This window comes from Urocampus carinirostris, chromosome 4, assembly GCF_059441175.1.
Source record: "Urocampus carinirostris isolate Australia breed hairy pipefish chromosome 4, RoL_Ucar_1.0, whole genome shotgun sequence".
NCBI lineage: Eukaryota > Metazoa > Chordata > Actinopteri > Syngnathiformes > Syngnathidae > Urocampus > Urocampus carinirostris.
Genome location: NC_142352.1, coordinates 5,376,430 through 5,400,349, shown reverse-complemented (window position 1 = coordinate 5,400,349; position 23,920 = coordinate 5,376,430). Strand labels below are relative to the sequence as shown.

General features: G+C 40.5%; 1 protein-coding gene across 1 annotated transcript in view; it reads right to left on the bottom strand.

The window, feature by feature from the left end:
• The window catches only part of igdcc4 (immunoglobulin superfamily, DCC subclass, member 4), a 156,841-nt gene that overhangs the window by 5,770 nt on the left and 127,151 nt on the right, over nucleotides 1–23,920 (bottom strand). Inside the window, 6 exon segments of the mRNA XM_088333509.1 lie at nucleotides 3,042–3,161; nucleotides 3,226–3,406; nucleotides 5,814–5,916; nucleotides 12,136–12,270; nucleotides 17,821–17,991; nucleotides 22,410–22,537. Coding sequence (XP_088189635.1) covers nucleotides 3,042–3,161; nucleotides 3,226–3,406; nucleotides 5,814–5,916; nucleotides 12,136–12,270; nucleotides 17,821–17,991; nucleotides 22,410–22,537 — 838 coding nt within the window.

Here is a 23,920-nt window from a genome sequence, read left to right as displayed (position 1 = left end):
ACATGGGCTCAGGAACACTTTGGAAAACCACTGTCAGTCAATACAGTTCGACGCTATATCCGTAAGTGTGGGTTAAAACTTTATGTTGCAAAGCGTAAGCCATTCATCAACAACATCCAGAAACGCCGCAGGGTTCTCTGGGCCCGAGCCCATCTAAAATGGACTGATACAAAGTGGAAAAGTGTTCTGTGGTCTGATGAGTCAGTTTTCCAAATTGTGTTTGGAAATTGTGGACGTCGTGTCCTCCGGTCCAAAGAAGAACAGAACCACCCAGACTGTTATGCACGCAAAGTGCAAAAGCCAGCATCTGTGATGGTATGGGGGTGCATGAGTGGCCAAGGAATGGGTAACCTGCACATCTGTGAAGGCACCATTAATGCAGAAAAGTACATTCAGGTTTTGGAACAAAGTATGTTGCCATCCAAACAGAATCTTTACCATGGGCGCCCTTGCTTCTTCCAGCAGGATAATGCCAAGCCACACACTGCACGTCTCACGACAGCGTGGCTTCGTAGTAAGAGGGTGCGGGTGCTTGACTGGCCTGCCTGCAGTCCTGACCTGTCTCCCATTGAAAATGTGTGGCGCATTATAAAGCGCAGAATAAGACAAAGGAGACCCCGGACTGTTGAACAGCTGAAGCTGTACATAAAGCAAGAATGGGAAAGGATTCCACTATCAACGATTCAACAACTAGTCTCCTCACTTCCTAAACGTTTATTGAGTGTTATTAAAAGGAAAGGTGATGTAACACAATGGTGAAGAAGCCCCTTTCCCAACTACTTTGGCACTTGTTGCAATTATAAAATTCTAAGTTTATCATTATTTGCTTATGGAAATAAAGTTTATGAGTTTGAACATGGATAATCTTGTCTTTGTGGTGTATTCATTTAAATATGGGTTAGAAAAGGTTTGCAAGTCATTCTATTCTAATTTTACTGACATTTTAAACTTTTTCCCAACTTCAATGGAATTGACTTTTGTACTATTGAAATGCGTCTTCAGTCATCAAGGAGATGTGTTTTTTTCCTATTGAAGGATTTTATGTATTTGACTATAAAGGATTTTATACGATTGAATACAAGTTACATTTATTCAGGTCAATGAAGATTTTCACCGAGTAGGCTTAAGTTCAATGAGCAGTGAAAGTTCAGGGCACCCTGGTAAGAAATATTGTTTACAGGCATGGCGTGAAGGCTGATAAGGGTCGCGGGGTGATATTATTATATTATATTATATTATTACTATATTACATCCGACGACGCAGAAAGGCCCTGATGACAAAGGACGGCAGGCAATGTTTTGAGAAACGCTCTGCTGTTTTGAGTTTTCCAGACATCGCGACGAGGTGGTGTAGCTCACGTTGGGCTGTGAATTTCCCTTAGGGGATGAATAAAGTATCTATCTATCTATCTATCTATCATGGGCACGCCCATGGGAGGAGCCGGCACACCATCTTGCAGAAAGACGTGGGCCGAGAGGAGAAGGCTGGAGAACGAGAGAGAGAGGAGGCTGCCCAGAGACTCCGACGACACTCATTCGACTAATTCGGCCGAGTTCACTTAGTTAAATTGTTAAAGAAATTAAATCTGCCCCCGTGTGGAAATGTCGGTCTCTTGTTCATCTTTTCCATCAAAAAACGAGCGCACAGTGTTAGGTGAATGTAGGTTGTGTTTGGTTAATGGAGTCAGATAACTAATTCGAACAATTTGGTAAACGGTACATTTTAATATTTAATTCCTAACACTATCTAGGGTTAAATTAGATGCTTTTGCTAGTTTGGGAACGGATCAATTAGTTGGTTATGATTTCGTAGCAGGTAAATTCGCTCAGTAACAGAGCAATTAGAGGTACAAGCCAAATCCTGGAACGAATTAAGGTCATATGTTGAGGCACCTATGTCAGTGTTCATTTTACCTGTGAGAAGTGATGGGTCCCGGGGACTCGCATGCTCAAAAATCTATGGGTCCCAACAGAGATCTATGGGTCCCCAAAATTTAGTGTGCTCCATGCCCTTACAAACTGTCGTATTTTTACGTAAAACATGCAGGGTGTTGGAACTGAGCTCCCTCTCCAATGAAGCGCTAGCCACTTTTTGTAGAGACCCGGGTGCTAAATGACGTCTGAACGACCTGATTTTTTTTTTTTTACACGTTCGTGTTAGCGTAATCTTTCGTACGGAAGATTACGCTAACGCGAACGTACGATTGGCCTGGGTTAGCTTCATGTTGACGTTCATGGTAAACATTCAGGGTGTTGGAACGGATTAAAACGATTTTACATTACTTTTAATGGGAAAAACGAATTCGGTGATTGAACAAATCGGTTTTCGAACAGGGTTCTGGAACGGATTATGGTCGAGAACCGAGGTTCCACTGCATCATATATATTGTTAATGAACATTTAGTTGTGAGACACCGAGTTGCTCGACATGAATGAGGTTTATTATAAAAAAAAGTTCAAAAATGAAGTCGCTTGGACGTTCACTGTAGAAGGAAATAATACATGCAAATATAATTAAGTAGAATAATCATTTTCTTATTCAAATTATTTATTCATTTTCTGCATTAAAGGGATCACCACAAACCTGTCTTTTTTCATTTCCTACTTTTATACTTCCTTTTTTTCTTAACTTCTTTATACAACATCATCATTCGTTATATAATGCATCAAAGCAAGTGAGCCGTTTGAGAGCCGGCTCTTTAACGAGTTGAGCCGAAAAAGCCGGTTCTCTAAAAAGAGACGGACTTTCACTACTCGAACCGGAGATCAGCGTGCGGACGAAAACTCGAACCGCGAGACCAAAACAACAATGGCGGATCTGCCTGACGAAAAGTTTGGAGTGCGGTAAATCTTTGTTAAAAAATGATAATGACAATTTCGTGTCAAAAAAGTTGCGTCCCGGGGACACACGTTGATTTGAGACGATGCGTCCCCAGCAAAAATAATGCATCCAGGGCAAACGAGAACACTGCTATGTATATGCAAAGATTATTCATGCGGCATCTTAACAGCTGAATGAATCGAGTGATGTGTCCATCTACCGTATTGTTCTTCAGGTTGGGTTCTTCGACGTCCAATCCCTGTGAGTCTTCAGTGACGGTGTCCCTGTATCGCGTGATTCTATTGGCCCAGTTATGACTGATGGAGCCGTTCCAAGCAGCCTGAAAATCGCAACAGTGTCATATCGACGTATTTCACTTTTCCCGTCCAGGTGGTGGCGCTCACCATCAGGCTCTGCTCCTCGGGGACTTCTGTGGACAACTGGCTGGACTCTTGGCCCGGGGTGGACATGAGTGTCTCCAACTCGTGGCAATCGTTGCACTCTGGTTCATGGGCGGGACTTGTGAAACCAGTTCGCCTGTGCTGGGGGGTCACTGCTGTGGAGTCCAAGCCCCCTGATACCCCTCTATGTAGGACACATGCAAAGGAAATGGACTTATGACAGTGCCTTGCAAAAGTATTGCCCCCCAAGAACTTTTTGACATATGGCCATTTTTCAGGCTTCAAACCAACCCAAAAAACTTTAAACATTTTCTAAGAATCAATTAAATGTGAGACAAAATCATGAAATTAAACCAGATGTATTCAATATTTATATTGCGCTGACAAATATATATATATATATAGGGGTTGCAATAATATTGCCCCCCCATGAGTTAATACTTTGTATAACCTCCCTTTGCTGCGATCAGAGCCACAAGTCTTTAGGGTTACGTTTCTATAAGTTTTGCACATCTTTAAACATACCGTAAATTCCGGACTATAGAGCGCACCTGATTATAAGCCGCACCCACCACTTTTTAAGAGGAAAACCGATTTTGTACATACACAAGCCGCACCTGTAGATAAGCCGCATGTAAACAACATGTAACACAAACACAAAATTAACCCAAACCCGACTTCAAGTCCCGCGATTGAAACTAAATGTCCTTCATTAAAGTCCACAGTCCAAAAATCACAGCCGGCAAAATGAACAGAAAATGATACCGGTACTTAAGGTTTGATGCAGACCTGCAGAGTCCGGGTCCCGTTGAAAGTAATCCAAGGAAAAAAGTGTATATTACCAAAGGTAAGGGTGGGAAAAATATATCAGATGAACACATTTACTCACACAGCTCCTTTTTCTTTAACCAACTTTTTACCCCCTCTTCTTTCCTTGTCTGTCCTTCACCTTTAGCGGTCCCCACTTAAACTCGGCACCCCGCGTTTGTTCCGCCCCTTCTTTTTCCGTTCACCCGTGCAAAACATATCAGAATAAGTGTCTAAAATAAATACAAATAAATACATTACAAAAATATACAGTTGCAAATACATATTATACATGGGTTACACATATCTACAAAGAAAGACGGTATACCGAGAGAGTTTTCAAAGCTTTAATAATAATAATATAACTTTGACAGGGCAGTTAATGGTAGCAACCCTTGAGCGCCGCTAGCGGCAGTGAGAAAAATTACATAAATTGGCCGCATTACTGAATAAGCCGCAGGGTTGAACGTTAGGGAAAAAAGTAGCGGCTTGTAGTCCGGAATTAACGGTACATATTTGTCCATTCTTCCTTACAAAACAGCTCATGTTCCTTAAGGTTTTATGGTGATCGTTTTTTTATTCAGATATTTCCACAGAAGTTCTATAGTACTGAGGTCTGGACTTTGGGCTGGACATTTAATACCTTAATATTGCTTAAAGATTTTGCTTTATGTTTGTTGTCGTTGTCCTGTAGGAAAGAGTACCTGCACCCCATACCCGGGTCTCTTGTAGACTTCACGGATTTTCTTCCAGAATCGCCCTGTATTCCATACTCTAATGATCTTCCCAGTCCCTGCTGAAGAAAAGCAACCCCAGAGCATGATACTCCCACCACTGCTGAGGATAAGCCGTGCAGAAAATGGATGGAAATCATGGGTTTCTACTTCAGGATTGTGTCTCACATTTTGTTGATTCTTAGAAAATATTCTTAGTTTTTTAGCTTTAAGTTTAAAGCCTGTTCTTAGGGTCCAAGACTTTCAGTAAGCACTTTACCCTACTTTTTCACTTATTTTTCTCTTTTTTGTTCTATTCTCCCTTCCTTTAAGTCATTCTGTGCACAATTTTGCATAATAATTGGTCGTGTAGGGATTAAAGAAGTAAAAACAACCTGAAGAGCCGTTTGGGACCCAAAGAGCCGGTTCTCTTTAGTGAGCCGAGCCGAAGAAGCCGGTTCTCGAAAAACTCTACTGACTTTACTCAACCTTGTTCGACTTTGAGATTGACTTCAAAATACCGCATTTAAAAAACAGCGTCAGGGGAACCCGTGTATTTTTTACCTTCATGCACTGTAACTTTGACTTAATTCCCTTCTTAATTAGCAATTTCGAGCCCTGATTTTTGTGAGCTGGCTAGATTTTCTTGTGTGCTTCCTTTAAATCATTTTGTGCATAATTTTACATCATATTTGGTCATATAGGGATGAAAGAAGCACAAACAACCCGAAGAGCCGTTTAGGACCCGAAAGAGTCGGTTCCTTTTAGTGAGCCGAGCCGAAGAAGCCGGTTCTCTACTAACTTTACTCAACTTCGTTCCACTTCGACTCGACTTAAAAAAAAAAACGCATTTGGGACACAACGTCAGGGGAACCCGTGTCTTTTTACCTTCATGCACTGTAACTTTGACTTAAGTCGTTTCTTAATGAGTAATTTTGAGCCCTGATTTTTGTGCGCTGGCTAAATTTTCTTGTGCGCTGAGAATGTGCAGCTTAGAGGGAACACTGGTGGTCAGTAATCCCAGCAAAAATGAGTAAAATACTTGAGGGGTCTCAGACTGAGCTACAATACCTGGTCTTGGTGTTGCGGAAACTGAAACACATGCAGAGGAGGATGCATATGAGCCCCAGACACACTCCAACGATGATGCCCGTCACAGCGTGGATGTCCAACTCTATTCAAAAGAACATTCGATTCAATAGAATTAGAGATGTATAGATGTTTCCGTAGGGCAGCACGACGGCACAGTGGTTAGCATGAGTGCGGCACAATTCTGAGGTCATGAGATCGAACCTCCTGAGTGGAGATTGCATGTTCTCCCCGTGCTTGTGTGGGTTTCCTCCGAGCAGTGGTTAGCCCGTGTACAGGCACAGTTCTAAGGTCTTGAGAACCTCTTGTGTGGGTTCAAATCCAACTACCGGACTTCCTGTGCGGAGTTTGCATGTTCTCCCCGTGCTTGCGTGGGTTTCCTCCGGGCACTTCGGTTTCCTCCCACATTCCAAAAACATGCATGTCAGGTTAAATGGCCGGTGCAAATTGTCCCTAGGTGTGAATGAGCGAGTGAATTGTCTGTCCTGTGTGCCCTGTGATTGGCTGGTAACCAGTTCAGGGTGTCCCCTGCCCACTGCCTGAAGATGGCTGGGATGGGCTCCAGCACCCCCACGACCCTACTTAGGATAAGCGGTACGGATCATGGATGGATGGATGGTAAATAAACAAGCATGGCGGTGCAGTGGTTAGCGTGTGTGCGGCACAGTTCTGAAGTCATGAGATCGAACGTCCTGTGTGGAGTTTGCATGTTCTGCCCGTGCTTGCGTGGGTTTCCTCCGGGCACTCCAGTTTCCTCCCACATTCCAAAAACATGCATGTCAGGTGAAATGGCCGGTCCAAATTGTCCCTAGGTGGGAATGAGCGAGCGGATTGTCCGTCCCTGTGTGCCCTGTGATTGGTCGGCAAGCAGTTCAGGGTGTTCCCTGCCCACTGCCTGAAGATGGCTGGGATGGGCTCCAGCACCCCCGCAACCCTACTGAGGATAAACAGTGCAGATAATGGATGGATGGATGGATATTTTTCCATACAGATTACCGTAAAGGTTTATTGTTCTATATTCTTTATCTCATCTCATCTCCCATCTCATTAGCCGTACCGCTTATCCTCATTAGGGTCGCGGGGGGGCTGGAGCCCATCCCAGCCATCTCCAGGCAGTGGGCAGGGGACACCCTGAACTGGTTGCCAGCCAATTGCATTCTTTATCAATTATCCATTATCCGTTATTGGTCAAATCATAATATACTACAAAGCCAAGAGGCCGAGACACTTGCTCCCAGCCAAGAGGCTGAGTCAAGGTCCTAGCCACAGGGCCAAGCAGCGATCAGTGCGAATGCACCGTTCTCGGAGGTGCTGCAATACCGGGCCGATGCGTGGAGTAACATAAGTTGGCCGCATCACTGAATAAGCCGCAGGGTTGAACATTGGGAAAAAAGTAGCGGCTTATAGTCCGGAATTTAATATCGCAGGGCACACAGGGACAGACAATTCGCTCACTCATTCACACTTAGGGACAATTTGGACCTACCAATCCACCTGAAATGCATGTTTTTGGAACGTGGGAGGAAACCGGAGTGCCCGGAGGAAACCCACGCAAGCACGGGGAGAACATACAAACTCCGCACAGGAAGTCTGGAGCTGGATTTGAACCCACAACAGGTTCCCATGACATGAACTGTGCCGGACAAGCGCTAACCACTGCGCCGCCGTGCTGCCTTTTAACTTTTATTTATGGAGAAAAAAAAACAATCTTTTCTACTTATTTTGCAACTTCAAATTGGCAAAATAATCACCATTTAATAGCCACTCAAGTCATTACGGAGTTGATAACGATTATTTTCGAATCCATTTTCATGTTTACCCAGAATGCATTGGATTTTCTTTTTCTACATAACAACAATCCAAAATAAAGGAGCAGCGGATACACAGAGCAATTACCTCCAATCGTTTCTTCACAGAAACTATCCCATTAAATCACATGTGTCAAACAGGCGGTTTGTGGGCCAGATCAGGCCCACCGATGGTTTAAATCCGGCCCGCAAGACAACAGTGAGAGAAGCGCAAGAGGAAAATGAGGTGTAGTTTTGAATATTTCCACAGGATGTCACCAAACTGGGTTTAACACTTGCAAAACAATTGTGGTAGTATTTCTCCATGTCTCTCTGACTCACTTCATTTTGATTTATTTCTCGCTCTTTTTCTTTCTCCTGTTCACTCTCTCTTTCTCATTTCTCTATTTCTCTCGCACTCTCTAGCTCTTTCTTTTTCTCTGTCTTGCTCTCTTTCTGTTTTCTCTCTCTAACTTACACTTTAATTCTCTTTCTTTCTATTTTTCTTTCTTTCATTCCCACCCTCTTTCTTTCCTTTTTTCGGCCTCTCTCTCTCTCTCTCTCTCTCTCTCTCTCTCTCTCTCTCTCTCTCTCTCTCATTTCTCTATTTCTCTCGCACTCTCTAGCTCTTTCTTTTTCTCTGTCTTGCTCTCTTTCTGTTTTCTCTCTCTAACTTACACTTTAATTCTCTTTCTTTCTATTTTTCTTTCTTTCATTCTCACCCTCTTTCTTTCCTTTTTTCGGCCTCTCTCTCTCTCTCTCTCTCTCCCCCCTCTCTCTCTCTCTCTCTCTCTCTCTCTCTCTCTCTCATTTCTCTATTTCTCTTGCACTCTCTAGCTTTTTCTTTTTCTCTGTCTTGCTCTCTTTCTATTTTCTCTCCAATTTACACTTTAATTCTCTTTCTTTCTATTTTTCTCTTTCTTTTTCACCCTCTTTCTTTCCCTTTTTGACCTCTCTCTCTCTCTCTCTCTCTCTCTCTCTATTTCTCTTGCACTCTCTAGCTCTTTATTTTTTTGTCTTGCTCTCTTTCTATTTTCTCTGTCCTATTTACACTTTAATTCTCACCCTCTTTCTTTCCCATTTTCGACCTCTCTCTCTCTCTCTCTCTCTCTCTCTCTCTCTCTCTCTCTCTCTCTCTCTCTCTCTCTCTCTCTCTCTCTCTCTCTCTCTCTCTCTCTCTCTCTCTCTCTCTCTCTCTCTCTCTCTCTCTCTCTCCACTTTAATTCTCTTTCTTGCTATTTTTCTCTTTCTTTCTCGCCCTCTTTCTTTCCCTTTTTGACCTCTCTCTCTCTCTCTCTCTCTCTCCTCACTTTGTCACTTTTTCTCCTGCTGACTCTTTTTCTTTCTGTCATTTCACTTCTCTTATTCTTTTTATCTTTCTCTTTTTTCACTTTCTTTTTCCCTCTATATTCATTCCCCCCCTTCTCTTATTTTCTCTCACCGTTACTCTGTCTCCCTTGTTCTCCCTATCTGTTTATCGCTCTCTTTTTCCCTCCCTCTCTGTCTTTTTCTCTTTTTCTCTTAAATTTACTAGTCCGGCCCCCCGCGAGATTTTTTATAGCATTTGTGGCCCCCAGCTAAAACGAGTTTGAATCCCCTGCATTAAATGGACGTTCAGTTTGGGCCTGACGTCACTGTTTATTCGAGGAAGGGTTCGAATTTAGAGGCGATCAGGGTTGGGTAGGGTTACTTTAACTGGATTACTTTCAATTACTTTTGGATTACTCCAATACTAAATATGCTAATAAAAGACAAAAGAAACTAAATATGAATAAAATGACAAAATTTTGTGCAGGCTTGGGGAGTAACGGAATGCATGGAACGGCAAAAATGATGTTGGCAAGCTGTTTGGATTTATTTTCATTTTGTTTCTGTCGCATTTTATGTTCGTTTTGCCGGAGATCAAAGCCAGGAGAGAAAGCTTACCACGTGTTGTGAGTCATCATTTTATTCATATTTAGTTTCTTTTGTCTTTTATTAGCATATTTGGTATCGGAGTAACCCAAAAGTCATTGAAAGTAATCCAGTTAAAGTAACCCTACCCAACCCTGCATGACACACCTCAATGTCAGAACCTGAACAGGTGAAGGACCCAGATGCGTAACGTTTTCACACAAGATTTATATTACGGGAAGGGGGCAGTCATGCATGTGAACACAAACTCCAGTGATTCGGTGATCGCTGGGGGGAAGAAGTAAGACAGAAGTCCGACGTGGAAAAACAGGATCGATACCAGATAGACGAGCAGATACCGGACAGACGGGGTCAATACTGGACAGGAAGAGACAGGCGGGATCGATACTGGATACTGGAGACTAGAGTCAGATCGCAAGCTGTTTGGATTTATTTTCATTTTGTTTCTTTCGCATTTGATGTTCGTTTTGACGGAGATCAAAGAGATCAAAGCCAGGAGAGAAAGCTTACCACGTGTTGTGAGTCATCATTTTATTCATATTTAGTTTCTTTTGTCTTTTATTAGCATATTTGGTATTGGAGTCATACAAAAAAGCTTCTCTATCTCATATACGCACACTCACACGTTTGAATTCTTTGTGCATGGAAGCCGGCACGTGACAATAGCAGAAGCATATCATCCGGCGGCGCAGTGGTTAGCGCGTGTGTGGCACAGTTCTAAGGTCTTGGGAACCTCCTGTGTGGGTTCAAATCCAGCTACCAGACTTCTTGTGCGTAGTTTGTATGTTCTCCCCGTGCTTGCGTGGGTTTCCTCCGGGCACTCCGGTTTCCTCCCACATTCCAAAGACATGCATTTCAGGTGGATTGGCCGGTCCAAATTGTCCCTAGGTGTGAATGAGCGAGCGAGTTGTCTGTCCCTGTGTGCCCAGCGATTGGCTGGCAACCAGTTCAGGGTGTCCCCTGCCCACTGCCCGATGATTGCTGGGATGGGCTCCAGCACTCCCGCGACCCTACTGAGGATAAGCGGTGCAGCTAATGAGATGAGATGAGATGAGATTTTGTGGCTTCATACGAGTAGCGTTACAATTTCCCGCACACCTTGCGACATGAAAAGTGTGTTTTTGTTCATTTCTTTTTTTTTTCCTGGTATCTTTTGTCGCATACTACTAACATTTTTGGGGGCTTATTTAGTCGGTTGCACGATACAGAACTGTATTTAATCACATGTTTTTGTGGAAGTACAATGTTGGCCACAAGATTGACTTGATATAATTGGAAATGATTTGAATGCAACACGAACTTTTTCTTCTTTTTCTCTGTTTTTTTTCCATCTTTTAATCCCTTTAAAAAAATCTCATTGTGTTTATATTTTCCTAGCTATTACTTTTTTTCTTTTTGTTCTCTATTTACTTTTTTCCTTTGTTTCTTTCTTTTGTTTTTTTCTGTTTTTTTTCTGATTTTTTTCCTTCTTATTTCTCTCTAGTTTTTTTTCTCAGCTTTACACTACTTTTTCACTTTGGTATTTTCCTCTTTTTTGTTCTATTCCCCCTTCCTTTAAATCATTTTGTGCATCATTTTACATCATATTTGGTCATATAGGGATGAAAGAAGCACAAACAACCCAAAGAGCCGTTTAGGACCCGAAAGAGTCGGTTCCTTTTAGTGGGCCGAGCCGAAGAAGCCGGTTCTCTACTAACTTTAGTCAACACAACTGTATTTAATCACTTTCTGTAGTGGAAGTACGATAGATAGATAGATAGATAGATAGATAGATAGATAGATAGATAGATAGATAGATAGATAGATAGATAGATAGATAGATAGATAGATAGATAGATAGATAGATAGATAGATAGATACAATGTTGGCAACAAGATTGACCTGATATAATTATAAATTATTTGAATGCAACAAAAACTTTTTCTTCTTTTTCCCTATTTTTTCTTTTTTTTTTTAATTCCTTTAAAAAAGTTATTTTTTCCTAGCTGTTACTTTTTTCTTTTTGTTCTCTATGTACTTTTTTTCCTAGTTCATTTCTTTTCTTTTTTCTGGCTTTTTTCTGAATTTTTCCTTCTTTTTTATCTTCCTTTTGTTTCTTTTTTTCTCAGCTTTTCACTACTTTTTCATTTTGGTATTTTTTTATTTTTTGTGCTATTCCCCCCTCCCCTCTTCCTTTTAGTCATTTTGTGCACAATTTTGCATAATAATTGGTCGTGTAAGGATTAAAGAAGCAAAAACAACCCGAAGAGAAATTTGGAACCCGAAAGAGCCGGTTCTCTTTAGTGAGCCGAGCCGAAGGAGCCGGTTCTCGAAAAACTCTACTGACTTTACTCAACTTCGTTAGACTTTGACAGTGACTTCAAAATACCGCATTTAGAACACAACGTCAGGGGAACCCGTGTATTTTGACCTTCATGCACTGTAACTTTGACTTAATTCCCTTCTTAATTAGCAATTTCGAGCCCTGATTTTTGTGCGCCGGCTAGATTTTCTCGAGTGCTGAGAATGTGCAGGCAGTGCGCGTTTGAGCATTGGTCACAGGCATGTTTTTAAGAAATGATGAAAAACAAAGACTTGGTATATGTGATATGAATAGCACGTACCGTATTGTTCAGGGGGCGTACGAATGTCCTTGACCAGCGAATAAGGCCCCGCTCCTACTTCGGTGGATGCCCCCAATTTGAAAAAGTAGTGGGTGCCGCCGGATAACCCCCGCACCTCGACACGGTTGATGCCTCCTACATGGTAAAAAGAAAACACGGTGATAAAGTATGTGGTGTGAAGAATAAAGATTGAGAAAATAAGTGGTGATTATGTTATCCTCTTAAATAAAACATACTATCCACACACGGAAGGTAAATAAGTAGGTAGGTAGGTAGGTAGGTAGGTAGGTAGGTAGGTAGGTAGGTAGGTAGGTTGGTAGGTAGGTAGGTAGTTGGGCGTGTGTTTGGTTGGTACTAAAGTTATATACTATTTTATACGCTGTTTTATTCCACTTATACTGAAGACACTTGTCCTCAGTTTGACCTCAGCTTTGAGTGAAACTTTTTACAAGGATGTCGTAAAATTGCATGTGCTTTGGAATGTGTTTTTGTGTTTCAGTCTGTACAGATAACCAGGGTTGGGTAGGGTTGCTTTAACTGGATTACTTTCAATTATTTTTGGATGACTCCAATAGCAAATATGCTAATAAAAGACAAAAGAAACTATGAATAAAATGATGACTCACAGCAGGTGGTAAGCTTTCTCTCCTGGCTTTGATCTCTGGCAAAACTAACATAAAATGCGACAGAAACAAAATGAAAATAAATCCAAACAGCTTGCCAACATCTTTTTTGTCGTTCCGTGTATTCCGTTACTCCCCAAGCCTGCACACCATTTAGTCATTGTATTCATATTCAGTTTATTTTGTCTTTTATTTGTATATTTGGTATTGGAGTCATCCAAAAGTAATTGAAAGTAATCCAGTTAAAGTAACCCTACCCAACCCTGCAGATAACAATGACTTATCACCTCGCCTGTACTGTTAAGAGTAGGTGATTTGCACATCCTATCACCCCCTCCTCCCATTCTTCAATCGTGGTTGGGAAATTTGCATCGACGGCGCGGATCAATCAGCCAGAGGCTTGATCATGGGGCGTGAACAGTTCATCGCCATGTGTCATATAAGGGGCAACCCGGAAGCCGCCGTCACTCTCTTTCTCCACGCAATTGTAAATGGCAAGGAAGAAAGATCCATTTGTTACTCTTTGATCGGCTAAATAAATTAAAATGTGGACTATATGTGGACCTCGGCTCAGTAATTTCTCAGACTTCTGGGCATGCTACAACTGTAAGGAATTTATAAAGGCACGAGAAGTGTCTTCAGAGTCAGATTTCAGTTACAAAAATGTTGAAACCTTACAGCAGATAGTTGGGTAGCATGGTATGTCTGGCCAGGTCTAAATCCAATTGAATATCTTTGGGGCATCCTCAAGCGGAAGGCTGAGAAGCACACGATCTAGAATATCCCCCAGCTCTGTCATGTTGTCATGGAGTAGTGTAAGAGCATTCCAGTCATAATCTGTGAGGCTCTGGTTCTGCAAAATCATGGTGGCCACACAAATATTTAACTTTAGGAACTCTTACTTAAGGGTGCACTCACTTTTCTCGGGGGGGTTTGGCTACTAATGGCTATATTTAAAGTTTTTTTTGGGGTGGAAAAATAAATGGACTCTGGAATATAAGCTTTACACAGAGAACATTTCATTGTGTCAAAGTGATGTTTCTTCAGTGATGTTTTATTAAACATTAAAATGAATTATCTGCAAAAAATGTGAGGGGTGTATTCACTTTTGTGACATACATTAGTAGCTAGGTGGGTGGGTCGTTCCGTTGGCTAGGTAGGTAGATGAGTAGGTAGGTAGGTAGTTGGGTAGTTAGGTAGGTAGGTAGTTGTGTAGCTGGGTATGTCTGTCCAGGTCTAAATCCAATAGAATATCTTTGGGGCATCCTCAAGCGGAAGGCTGAGAAGCACACGATCTAGAATATCCCCCAGCTCTGTCATGTTGTCATGGAGTAGTGTAAGAGCATTCCAGTCATAATCTGTGAGGCTCTGGTTCTGCAAAATCATGGTGGTCACACAGGATATTTAACTTTAGGAACTCTCACTTAAGGGTGCACTCACTTTTTTCCAGGGGTTTAGCTACTAATCGCTATATTTAAAGGTTTTTGGAGTGGGAAAAATAAATGGACTCTGCTTCACACAGACTACCTTACATTGGGTCAAGGTGATGTTTCTTCAGTGATGTTTTATTAAACATTAAAATGAAATATCTGCAAAAATGTGAGGGGTGTATTCACTATTGTGACATACATTAGGTAGGTAGGTGTGTAGCTAGGTGGGTGGGTGGTTCCGTTGGCTAGGTAGGTAGATGAGTAGGTAGGTAGGTAGTTGTGTAGCTGGGTATGTCTGTCCAGGTCTAAATCCAATAGAATATCTTTGGGGCATCCTCAAGCAGAAGGTGGAGAAGCACAAGATCTAGAATATCCCCCAGCTCTGTCATGGTGTCATGGAGGAGTGTAAGAGCATTCCAGGAGAAATTTGTGAAATCAATGGCCAGTAGGATTAAAAAGATTCTGCAAAATCATGGTCGCCACACAGGATATTTAACTTTAGTAACTCTCACTTAAGGGTGCACTCACATTTTTTTCAAGGGGTTTAGCTACTAATGGCTAAACACAATTTTTTTATGGTAAATAGTGAATGGTCTGCATTTATATAGCACTTTTCAAGTCAATGAAGACCTCCCAAAGCGCTTTACAATGGGCTTGAGTGAAAAAATAACTCGACTCTGCAATATAAACTTTACAGAGACTACCTATCATTGTGTCAAAGCGATGTTTCTTCAGTGATGTTCTATTAAACATTACAAAGAAATCTGTGAAAATGTGAGGGGTGTATTCACTTTTGTGACATACTTTAGGTAGGTTTGTGATGAGGTAGGTAGGTGGGTAGGTAGTTGGGTAGTTGGGTAGGTAGGTTAATAGGTATGTAGCTGAGTAGGTGGGTAGGTAGATGGGTGAGTGGTTGGTAGGCTAGGTTCGTAGGAAGATGGGTTAGTCCACAGGTGTCAAAGAGGCGGCCTGCGGGCCAGATCAGGCCCGCTAAGGGATTGAATCCGGCCCGCGAGACAACACTCAGAGAAGCGCAAGAGAAAAACGAGCTGCAGGTTGAAATAGGTCCACTTGATGTTGCCAAAGCCAGGTGCCTCAAACAAAGACACTGTACGAGTATTTCTCTCTCTCTCTCTCTTTCTCCCTCTCTCCCTCTCTTCCTCCCCCTCTCCCTCCCCCTCTCCCTCTCTTTTGTCCACCCCTTTTCTCCCAATCTCGGTCTCTTTCACTCTCTGTGTCTCTCTTTTTTTTTCTTCCTTTCTTGCTCTTTGTTTTTTTCTCTCTCTGTGTCTTTTTAACTTCTTTTGCTCTAACTTCTTTATCTCATTTTCTCTCTTTTCTCTTTTCTGTCCGTCTTTCTATTTCTCTTTGGATTTTTTTCTTCCTCTCCCTTTCTTTTCCCCCTCTCTCACGACTTTTTATCTTTTGTTTCTCACGCTGTCTCCCTCTCTCTCTTTTTCTTTCTTTGTCCTGCCCTCTCTCCTTTTCCCTCCCTATTTCTTTTATTTCTGTATCTCTCTTTTTTTTTCTCTTTAATCTACTAGTCCGGCCCCCGACAGAATGTTTGTTCTATCGTGTGGCCCTCGAGTTCAAATGAGTTTGACACCCCTGGGTTAGTCGATTGGTTGGCTAGGTAGGTAGGTGGGTGAGTAGGTGTGTAGGTATATGGGCAGGTGGGTGGGTAGATTGGTTGTCTAGGCAGGTAGGTGGTAAGGTAAGTATAGGTGTGTGGGTAGTTAGGTCGGTGGGTAGTTAGGCAGGTTAGCTGGGATGATTTTCTATGTATTTTAATTGAAAAAAAAATCTGCTAATTTTTGAAACATGTTGCAGTAGCAACTACCTAGTTTTTCCCCATGATATGAATTGTTAATTTCTGTTTATGCTAATCCAGTAAAATTTAGCCATCCAACAGCTTGTTTCATTCCTGAGTTGGTAATAGTGTTCTCCTGTTTGAATATCTAGTTGTATATTTGGCCACCAGGTGTCACTGTTGGCCATTGTTTCACCCGTTAAAAAGGTTCTTATACTGAATCTGTAGTTCTTAATGATTTTGATCTTCTTAATGATGCATTTATGCAGTTGCTTTATAAGTAAATTAATTATTTTCCAGAAAGGATTCTTCACAGAACAAATTTCAGAAAATAAATAATAACACTATCTATGAAAGAAATAATAACAAAATAACACTCTGGGGGTTTTTCACAGAAAAAAAAGTCCTTGGAATATAAATTTTCTATGGGCCATGTGCAGTTTTAACAGGCCAAAGTTTAGCTTAGTTGTCAGAGCACTGGATCACCAGTGGTATAGATGACTTGCGAAAAGGCAGTCCATTTTATCTCATTGACATGCTATTTTTAGTCATGGTACCAGAGATTAATTATTAAGTTTATGCGTTTCTCATGTTGCAATGAAGATAAATTCTATTGTATTTTCTGCTCCCTTCTTAGCATTATAATAAATATATTGTCTACGAATAAATAGAATTATAGCCGCACATATGTTTGTCACTTACTATCCTACGTTTAAAAAAGGTGAACAAAGGAAACAAAGTTTTAGACCCTTTTTTAATGAGAAAAAAATAGGGTTGCACATTATACACTTATAAATACGGTCTCTATCCTAGTATTTATTTTTCAAGTCTTTTATTATGTTTCTCTTTTAAATCTGTATTCTATGTTTATCACAAATTGCCTCGTCTATCTATCTATCTATCTAAATATCTATATATATATCTATCTTATCTATCTATCTATCTAGACATCTATCCATCTAGACATCTATCTATCTATCTAGACATCTATCTATCTAGACACCTATCTATCTAGACACATATCTATTTATGTATCTATCTATCTATCCATCTAGACATCTATCTATCGATCTTTCTATCTAGACATCTATTTATTTATCCATCTACCTATCTATCTATCTAGACATCTAACTATCTATCTATCTAGGCATCTATCTATCTATCTAGACATCTATCTGTCTAGACATCTATCTATCTAGACATCTATCTATGTAGACATCTACCTATCTATCTATCTAGACATCTACCTACCTACCTACTTAACTATATCTTATCTATCTATCTATCTATCTAGACATCTACCTATCTATCTATCTAGACTTTTACCTACCTACCTATTTAGTTACCTACCTAACTATATCTGATCTATCTATCTATCTATCTATCTATCTATCTATCTAGACATCTATCTATGTAGACATTTACCTACCCACTTACCTAGACACCTACCCACCTACCTAGACATCTATCTATCTATCTATCTATCTATCTATCTATCTATCTATCTATCTATCTATCTATCTATCTATCTATGTAGACATCTACCTATCTATCTATCTAGACATCTAACCATCTATCTATGTAGACATGTATCTAGACATCTAACCATCTATCTATGTAGACATGTATCTAGACATCTAACCATCTATCTATGTAGGCATGTATCTAGACATGTATCTAGACATCTATCTATCTATCTATCCATCTATCTATCTATCTAGACATCCATCTATCTACCTATCTATCTGAAAACACATCACAAAAATCAGTTTTGGGGGCGTGCAACTTTTAGTGCGAATATTATGATCCTAGCATTTCTCACCGTCCTGAGAGAGGTTCCTCCACGAGTGCTCAGGTTGGCTGAGGTTGCTGCTGAACAAGATCCAGTAATTTAAGATGACGCCGTTGGGCTCCAGCGGGGGGCGCCAGCTCAACAGTACGGCAGAAGAGTCGATGGTGCTCAGGCGAAGCTCCTGCGGCGGCGAGGAAGGCCCTTGATGGAAGCCCAAACAAAGGAGTTAGCGAAGCGGCTTGGTAATTAAAAGTCGCAAATGAGGTTCTCAGCTGGAGGGGTGTGTGTTTAGTCTCGGGCGGGGATTGTGATGTTCTAGAGAGACCATCTGTGGCCTTGTGCTGCTGACACCTGGGTACAGCCCGGAGAACCATATTTGGAAAGCTCAGGAAAACAGTGGTGGTGGTTGTATTTTTCCATTATTTGGATTAGTCCATAAATCATTGGTTGCAAATGTGGGTACATAACATTGGTAAAATGGCGGCGCCCTCTGTTGGCTGCGGCTGCATCAGCTCGCTACAACGGGTCAGGTGTATCGACATTTCGTTCTAACAAAGAATGACAATACAAAGGAAATTATTATTATTATTATTATTATTATTATTATATACCCCTGGCAGGGTTGGGTAGGGTTACTTTAACTGGATTACTTTCAATGACTTTTGGATGACTCCAATACCAAATATGCTAATAAAAAACAAAATAAACTAAATATGAATAAAATGATGAAATGAAAATGAAATGATCTGCATTTCTATAGCGCTTTTCAAGTCAATGACTTCCCAAAGCGCTTTACAATGTGCTTCACATTTCCCAATAGCGGCCGTGATCTGTGCAACCATGTAAGGCGCTAACCTGCTTATTGGGGGTAATAAGGGGTTCAATGTCTTACCCAAGGACACTTCGACATGTAACACGGACAAGCCGGGATTCGAACTGGGATCCCTTAATCTTAAAACGATCGCTCTACCTCCTGAGCTACTGCCGCCCCCATGATGACTCACAACACGTGGTAAGCTTTCTCTCCTGGCTTTGATCTCTTTGATCTCCGGCAAAACTAACATAAAATGCGACAGAAACAAAATGAAAATAAATCCAAACAGCTTGCCGACATCATATTTGCCGTTCCACGTATTCCGTTACTCCCTAAGTTCACTAAGTGAACTCGGCCGAATTAGTCGAATTAGAGTCTCTGGCCAGCCTCCTCTCTCACGTTCTCCTGCCTTCTCCTCTTGGCCCACGTCTTTCCGCAAGATGGTGTGCCGGCTCCTCCCATGGGCATGCCAATGAAGCCCAAAGTGAGCTACACCACCTCGCCGCGATGTCTGGAAAACTCAATATGAATAAATTTACTCATTTTATTCATATTTAGTTTTTTTTTGTCTTTTATTAGCATATTTGGTATTGGAGTAATCCAAAAGTCATTGAAAGTAATCCACTTAAAGTAACCCTACCCAACCCTGGAGGTACCAAAATTATTCCAATGTTTGAAAATGAATTCCCGGCACCAGTTTTTGTTGATTTTTTTTTAAAAAACATTATCATGTTGTCTAAATTGACAGTTTCTAGAGCAGAGGTGTCAAACTCATTTTAACTAGAGGGCCACACGATAGAACAAACATTCTCTCTGGGGCCGGACTATTTGATTATTAGAGAGAAAGAAAAAGATAGAGAAAGAAATAAGAGAAAGAGAGGGAGAAAAAAGGAGAGCGGGCAGGACAAAAAAGAGAAAGAGAGAGAGACTACGAGAGAGAGAGAGGGAGAGAGCATGAAACGAGATAAAAAGAGAAATAGTGGAGAGGGGGACGGAAAGAGAAAGAAAGAAGTCCAAAGAGAAATTGAAAGAGAGAAAAAGAGGAGGAGAAAAGGAAATGAGAGAAAGAGAAAAGAGAAAAGAGAGAAAAGAAAAAAAGGAAGAGAGAGCAAAAGGCTAAAAGGGCAAACACAACACATTCTGTACGTTTTCCAATGTATACGGATAGATACCGTACGTCTGTCCTTCCTCGTAAGGCTTATTTTAGGGTTTACTTTTTTTCCGGACATATTTTTTTGTTTTGTTTTATGTCTTGTCAATTGTCTGTGCCCAAATTGCCCCCACCCATTCGGCGCCAGCTGCGGCTCGTTGACAGATTGGCTTTCCTTCTATGTAAGTTCAGTGCTCTCACTCACCCTTTGTCAGTCCGTCAACCAACCTATGGCCAGCAAGACGGGGGTTTTGACCGGTTTCCTTTCTGCGTTTCCTGTCCGGTATCGTTCCCGTCTATTTTTGTCCTATTTATTATTCTCTCCAGTTTTCGTTCCCGTCTAGTTTGTCCTGTTTAATTTCGATATCCAGTTTTGATATAAATCCTGTCTGTCCCATACTGTCCGGTATCGACCCCACCTGTCTGATATCTGCTCGGGAAATGGCTTTCTGTCATTCCACGCCAGACTGCTGCCCAACGTGCATGACTCACCATTTCCCGTAAAATAAAAGGCTTGTGTGAGAGACGTCACGCATTTGGGTCCTGATCCTGTTCCGGTTCATGACGGAATCAATACAAGATTATTTTTAACATTATAATTTGACAGTGCAGAAGTTACTTGTTAACCTTTTTAAAGTACAGTATTTTTATTCTTTAAACAAATAGCTGAACTTCTAAATTGGGTTTGTTCTTTGGGTTTAATGGATAATAAAGTAACTAATAAATGAATAAATGACTAAACAAAGATTTCTACTTTGCGGCTTTTGACTATCGCAGGACATTTTTGGTACACAACCCCAGCGAAAACTGAGGGATTACTGCACATATTTTTTAAAAAACAGACTCACTGATAAGTTTGTTCTGTTTTTACAAGTGCAAAAGAGATTTCATGGTATGCCTGTTCCTTATTTTGGCTCACTGTTGTTTATTGTTCTTACTATAGCATCATTGTCACTGTCAACCAATTTTTTTAATGTTCTTTGATATCCACACCTTTTAGTGCCTACCGTTTTTTTTTCTAAGCTTGAAGATTTTATAAAAAAGAGGGGCATCGGAGGAAGGCTTTAGAAAGAGATGGAATGTTCTTATCTGAGAGCTTCTCCTCGTGCCATGAGGCCCTTTAACTCCACCCGGGGGAGTAAAAGCCCACATTAAACCCCACTCCTGCATTTGCATATTACCCTATTTTTATTACAGTGTGTACTTTCCGAATCACTATTTAAATACTCTATATGAACACGTTATATAGGGTATTTTTGTATTCTATATCTTATATTTTTTATTTTATCATTTTATTTTTCAACACAAAGATACTGCTGGAAGTGTGAATTTCCCTACAGGGATGAATACATTATCTATCTATCTATCTATCTATCTATCTATCTAAACATCTATCTATCTATCTATCTATCTAGACATCTATCTATCTAGACATCTGTCTATCGATCTATCTATCTAGACATATATCTATCTATCTATCCATCTAGACCTCTATCTAGACATCTATCTTCCATCCATCTAGACATCTATCTTCTATCCATCCATCTAGCTATCCATCTAGAGATATATCTATCTATCTAGACATCTATCTATCTAGACATCTATCTAGACATCTATCTAGACATCTATCTATCTAGACATCTATCTAGACATCCATCAATCTATCTACAGGTAGACATATATCTAGACATCTATCTAGATATCTATCTAGATATCTATCTAGATATCTATCTATCTATCTATCTATCTATCTAGACATCTATCTTCTATCCATCTAGACATCTATCTTCTATCCATCTAGACATCTATCTTCTATCCATCTATCTAGAGATAGATAGATAGATAGATAGATATATCTATCTATCTATCTAGACATCTATCTATCTATCTAGACCTCTATCTAGACATCTATCTTCTATCCATCTAGACATCTATTTTCTATCCATCTAGACATCTATCTTCTATCCATCCATCTAGAGATAGATAGATAGATAGATAGATATATCTATCTATCTATCTAGACATCTATCTATCTATCTAGACATCTATCTATCTATCTAGATATCTTTCTAGACATCTATCTTCTATCCATCTAGACATCTATTTTCTATCCATCTAGACATCTATCTTCTATCCATCCATCTAGCTATCCATCTAGAGATATATCTATCTATCTATCTATCTATCTAGACATCTATCTATCTATCTAGATATATTTCTAGACATCTATCTATCTAGATATCTAGACATCTAGACATCTAGACATCTAGATATCTATCTATCTATCTATCTATCTTTCTATTTATCTATCTAGACATCTATCTAGACATCTATCTAGACATCTATCTTCTATCCATCTAGACATCTATCTTCTATCCATCTATCTTTCTATCTATCTAGACATCTTTCTATCTATCTACTGTATCTCTATCTATCAATCTATCTATCTATCTAGACATCTTTCTATCTATCTAGACATCTATCTATCTATCTAGACATCTTTCTATCTATCTAGACATCTATCTATCTATCTAGACATCTATCTATCCATCCATCTAGCTATCTTCGCTCCCGGTCCTCCAGCAAAGTTCAAATTCCACTGATGTCTTCTCGCCTCATTTTCAGTGTCTACTAACGTGTATACTTAATACTCACGATCAGAAAAGGTGGACTCCTCCACGGTGCCGCTGAAAGGTCCCACGGCGTCCACGCCATTGGACTGTACTGCCAGCTCGTAGCGAGTGAAGGGCTTCAGCGCCCCGATCAGAAGCTCCTGAGCGGCACTGTCAAGGACAAAACGAGCTAAGTCAAGAGGCACTCTTGTTTTTTAGTATTCTGTTGATAAATTGAGTCCTTGGCGGATACAAGAGAACAGGACAAGTGAAGTACTCATCCTGTGTTTTAATACGTACAATGAGAATAATACAAAGTGCATGTAAACAGGGTTGGGTAGGGTTACTTTAACTGGATTACTTTCAATGACTTTTGGATGACTCCAATACCAAATATGCTAATTAAAGACAAAAGAAACTAAATATGAATACAATTATTAAGCTGTGTGCAGGCTTTGGGAGTAACGGAATACATGGAACGGCAAAAATGATGTTGGCAAGCTGTTTGGATTTATTTTCATTTTGTTTCTGTCGCATTTTATGTTCGTTTTGCCGGAGATCAAAGAGATCAAAGCCGGGAGAGAAAGCTTACCACGTGTTGTGAGTCATCATTTTAGTCATATTTATTTTCTTTTGTCTTTTATTAGCATATTTGGTATTGGAGTCATCCAAAAGTAATTGAAAGTAATCCAGTTAAAGTAATCCTACCCAACCCTGCATGACACACCTCAATGTCAGAACCTGAACAGGTGAAGGACCCAGATGCGTAACGTTTTCACACAAGATTTATATTACGGGAAGGGGGCAGTCATGCATGTGAACACAAACGCCAGTGATTCGGTGATCGCTGGGGGGAAGAAGTAAGACAGAAGTCCGATGTGGAAAAACAGGAAGGCAGAGGCCGACGTGATCGATACCAGATACACGAGCAGATACCGGACAGACGGGGTGAATACTGGACAGGAAGAGACAGGCGGGATCGATACTGGATACTGGAGACTAGAGTCAGATCGCAAGCTGTTTGGATTTATTTTCATTTTCTTTCTGTCGCATTTTATGTTAGTTTTGCCGGAGATCAAAGAGATCAAAGCCGGGAGAGAAAGCTTACCACGTGTTGGGAGTCATGATTTTAGTCATATTTATTTTCTTTTATCTTTTATTAGCATATTTGGTATTGGAGTCATCCAAAAGTAATTGAAAGTAATCAAGTTAAAGTAACCTTACCCAACCGTGCATATAAATCCTCCAAACTCATGGAGGGCTAATCCTGCCATATGTACAAGTACAATACATGTATGAAAACATATCTACAAATGAATGCCATACAAATAAATGTACACATAAACAAATCAATCAATACTTAAATATATTACTTAAATGCAATTTACTCATATGTATGTGTACAGCTAGATTTTTTGCATGGTCAACTGCGATAAACGAAGGATTACAGTACTGGATATACCGTATTTTCCTCACTATAAGGCGCACCGGGTTATAGGGCGCACCCCGAAAAAATAGTGTTTGGTCCTATTTTTGACATACATAAGACGCACC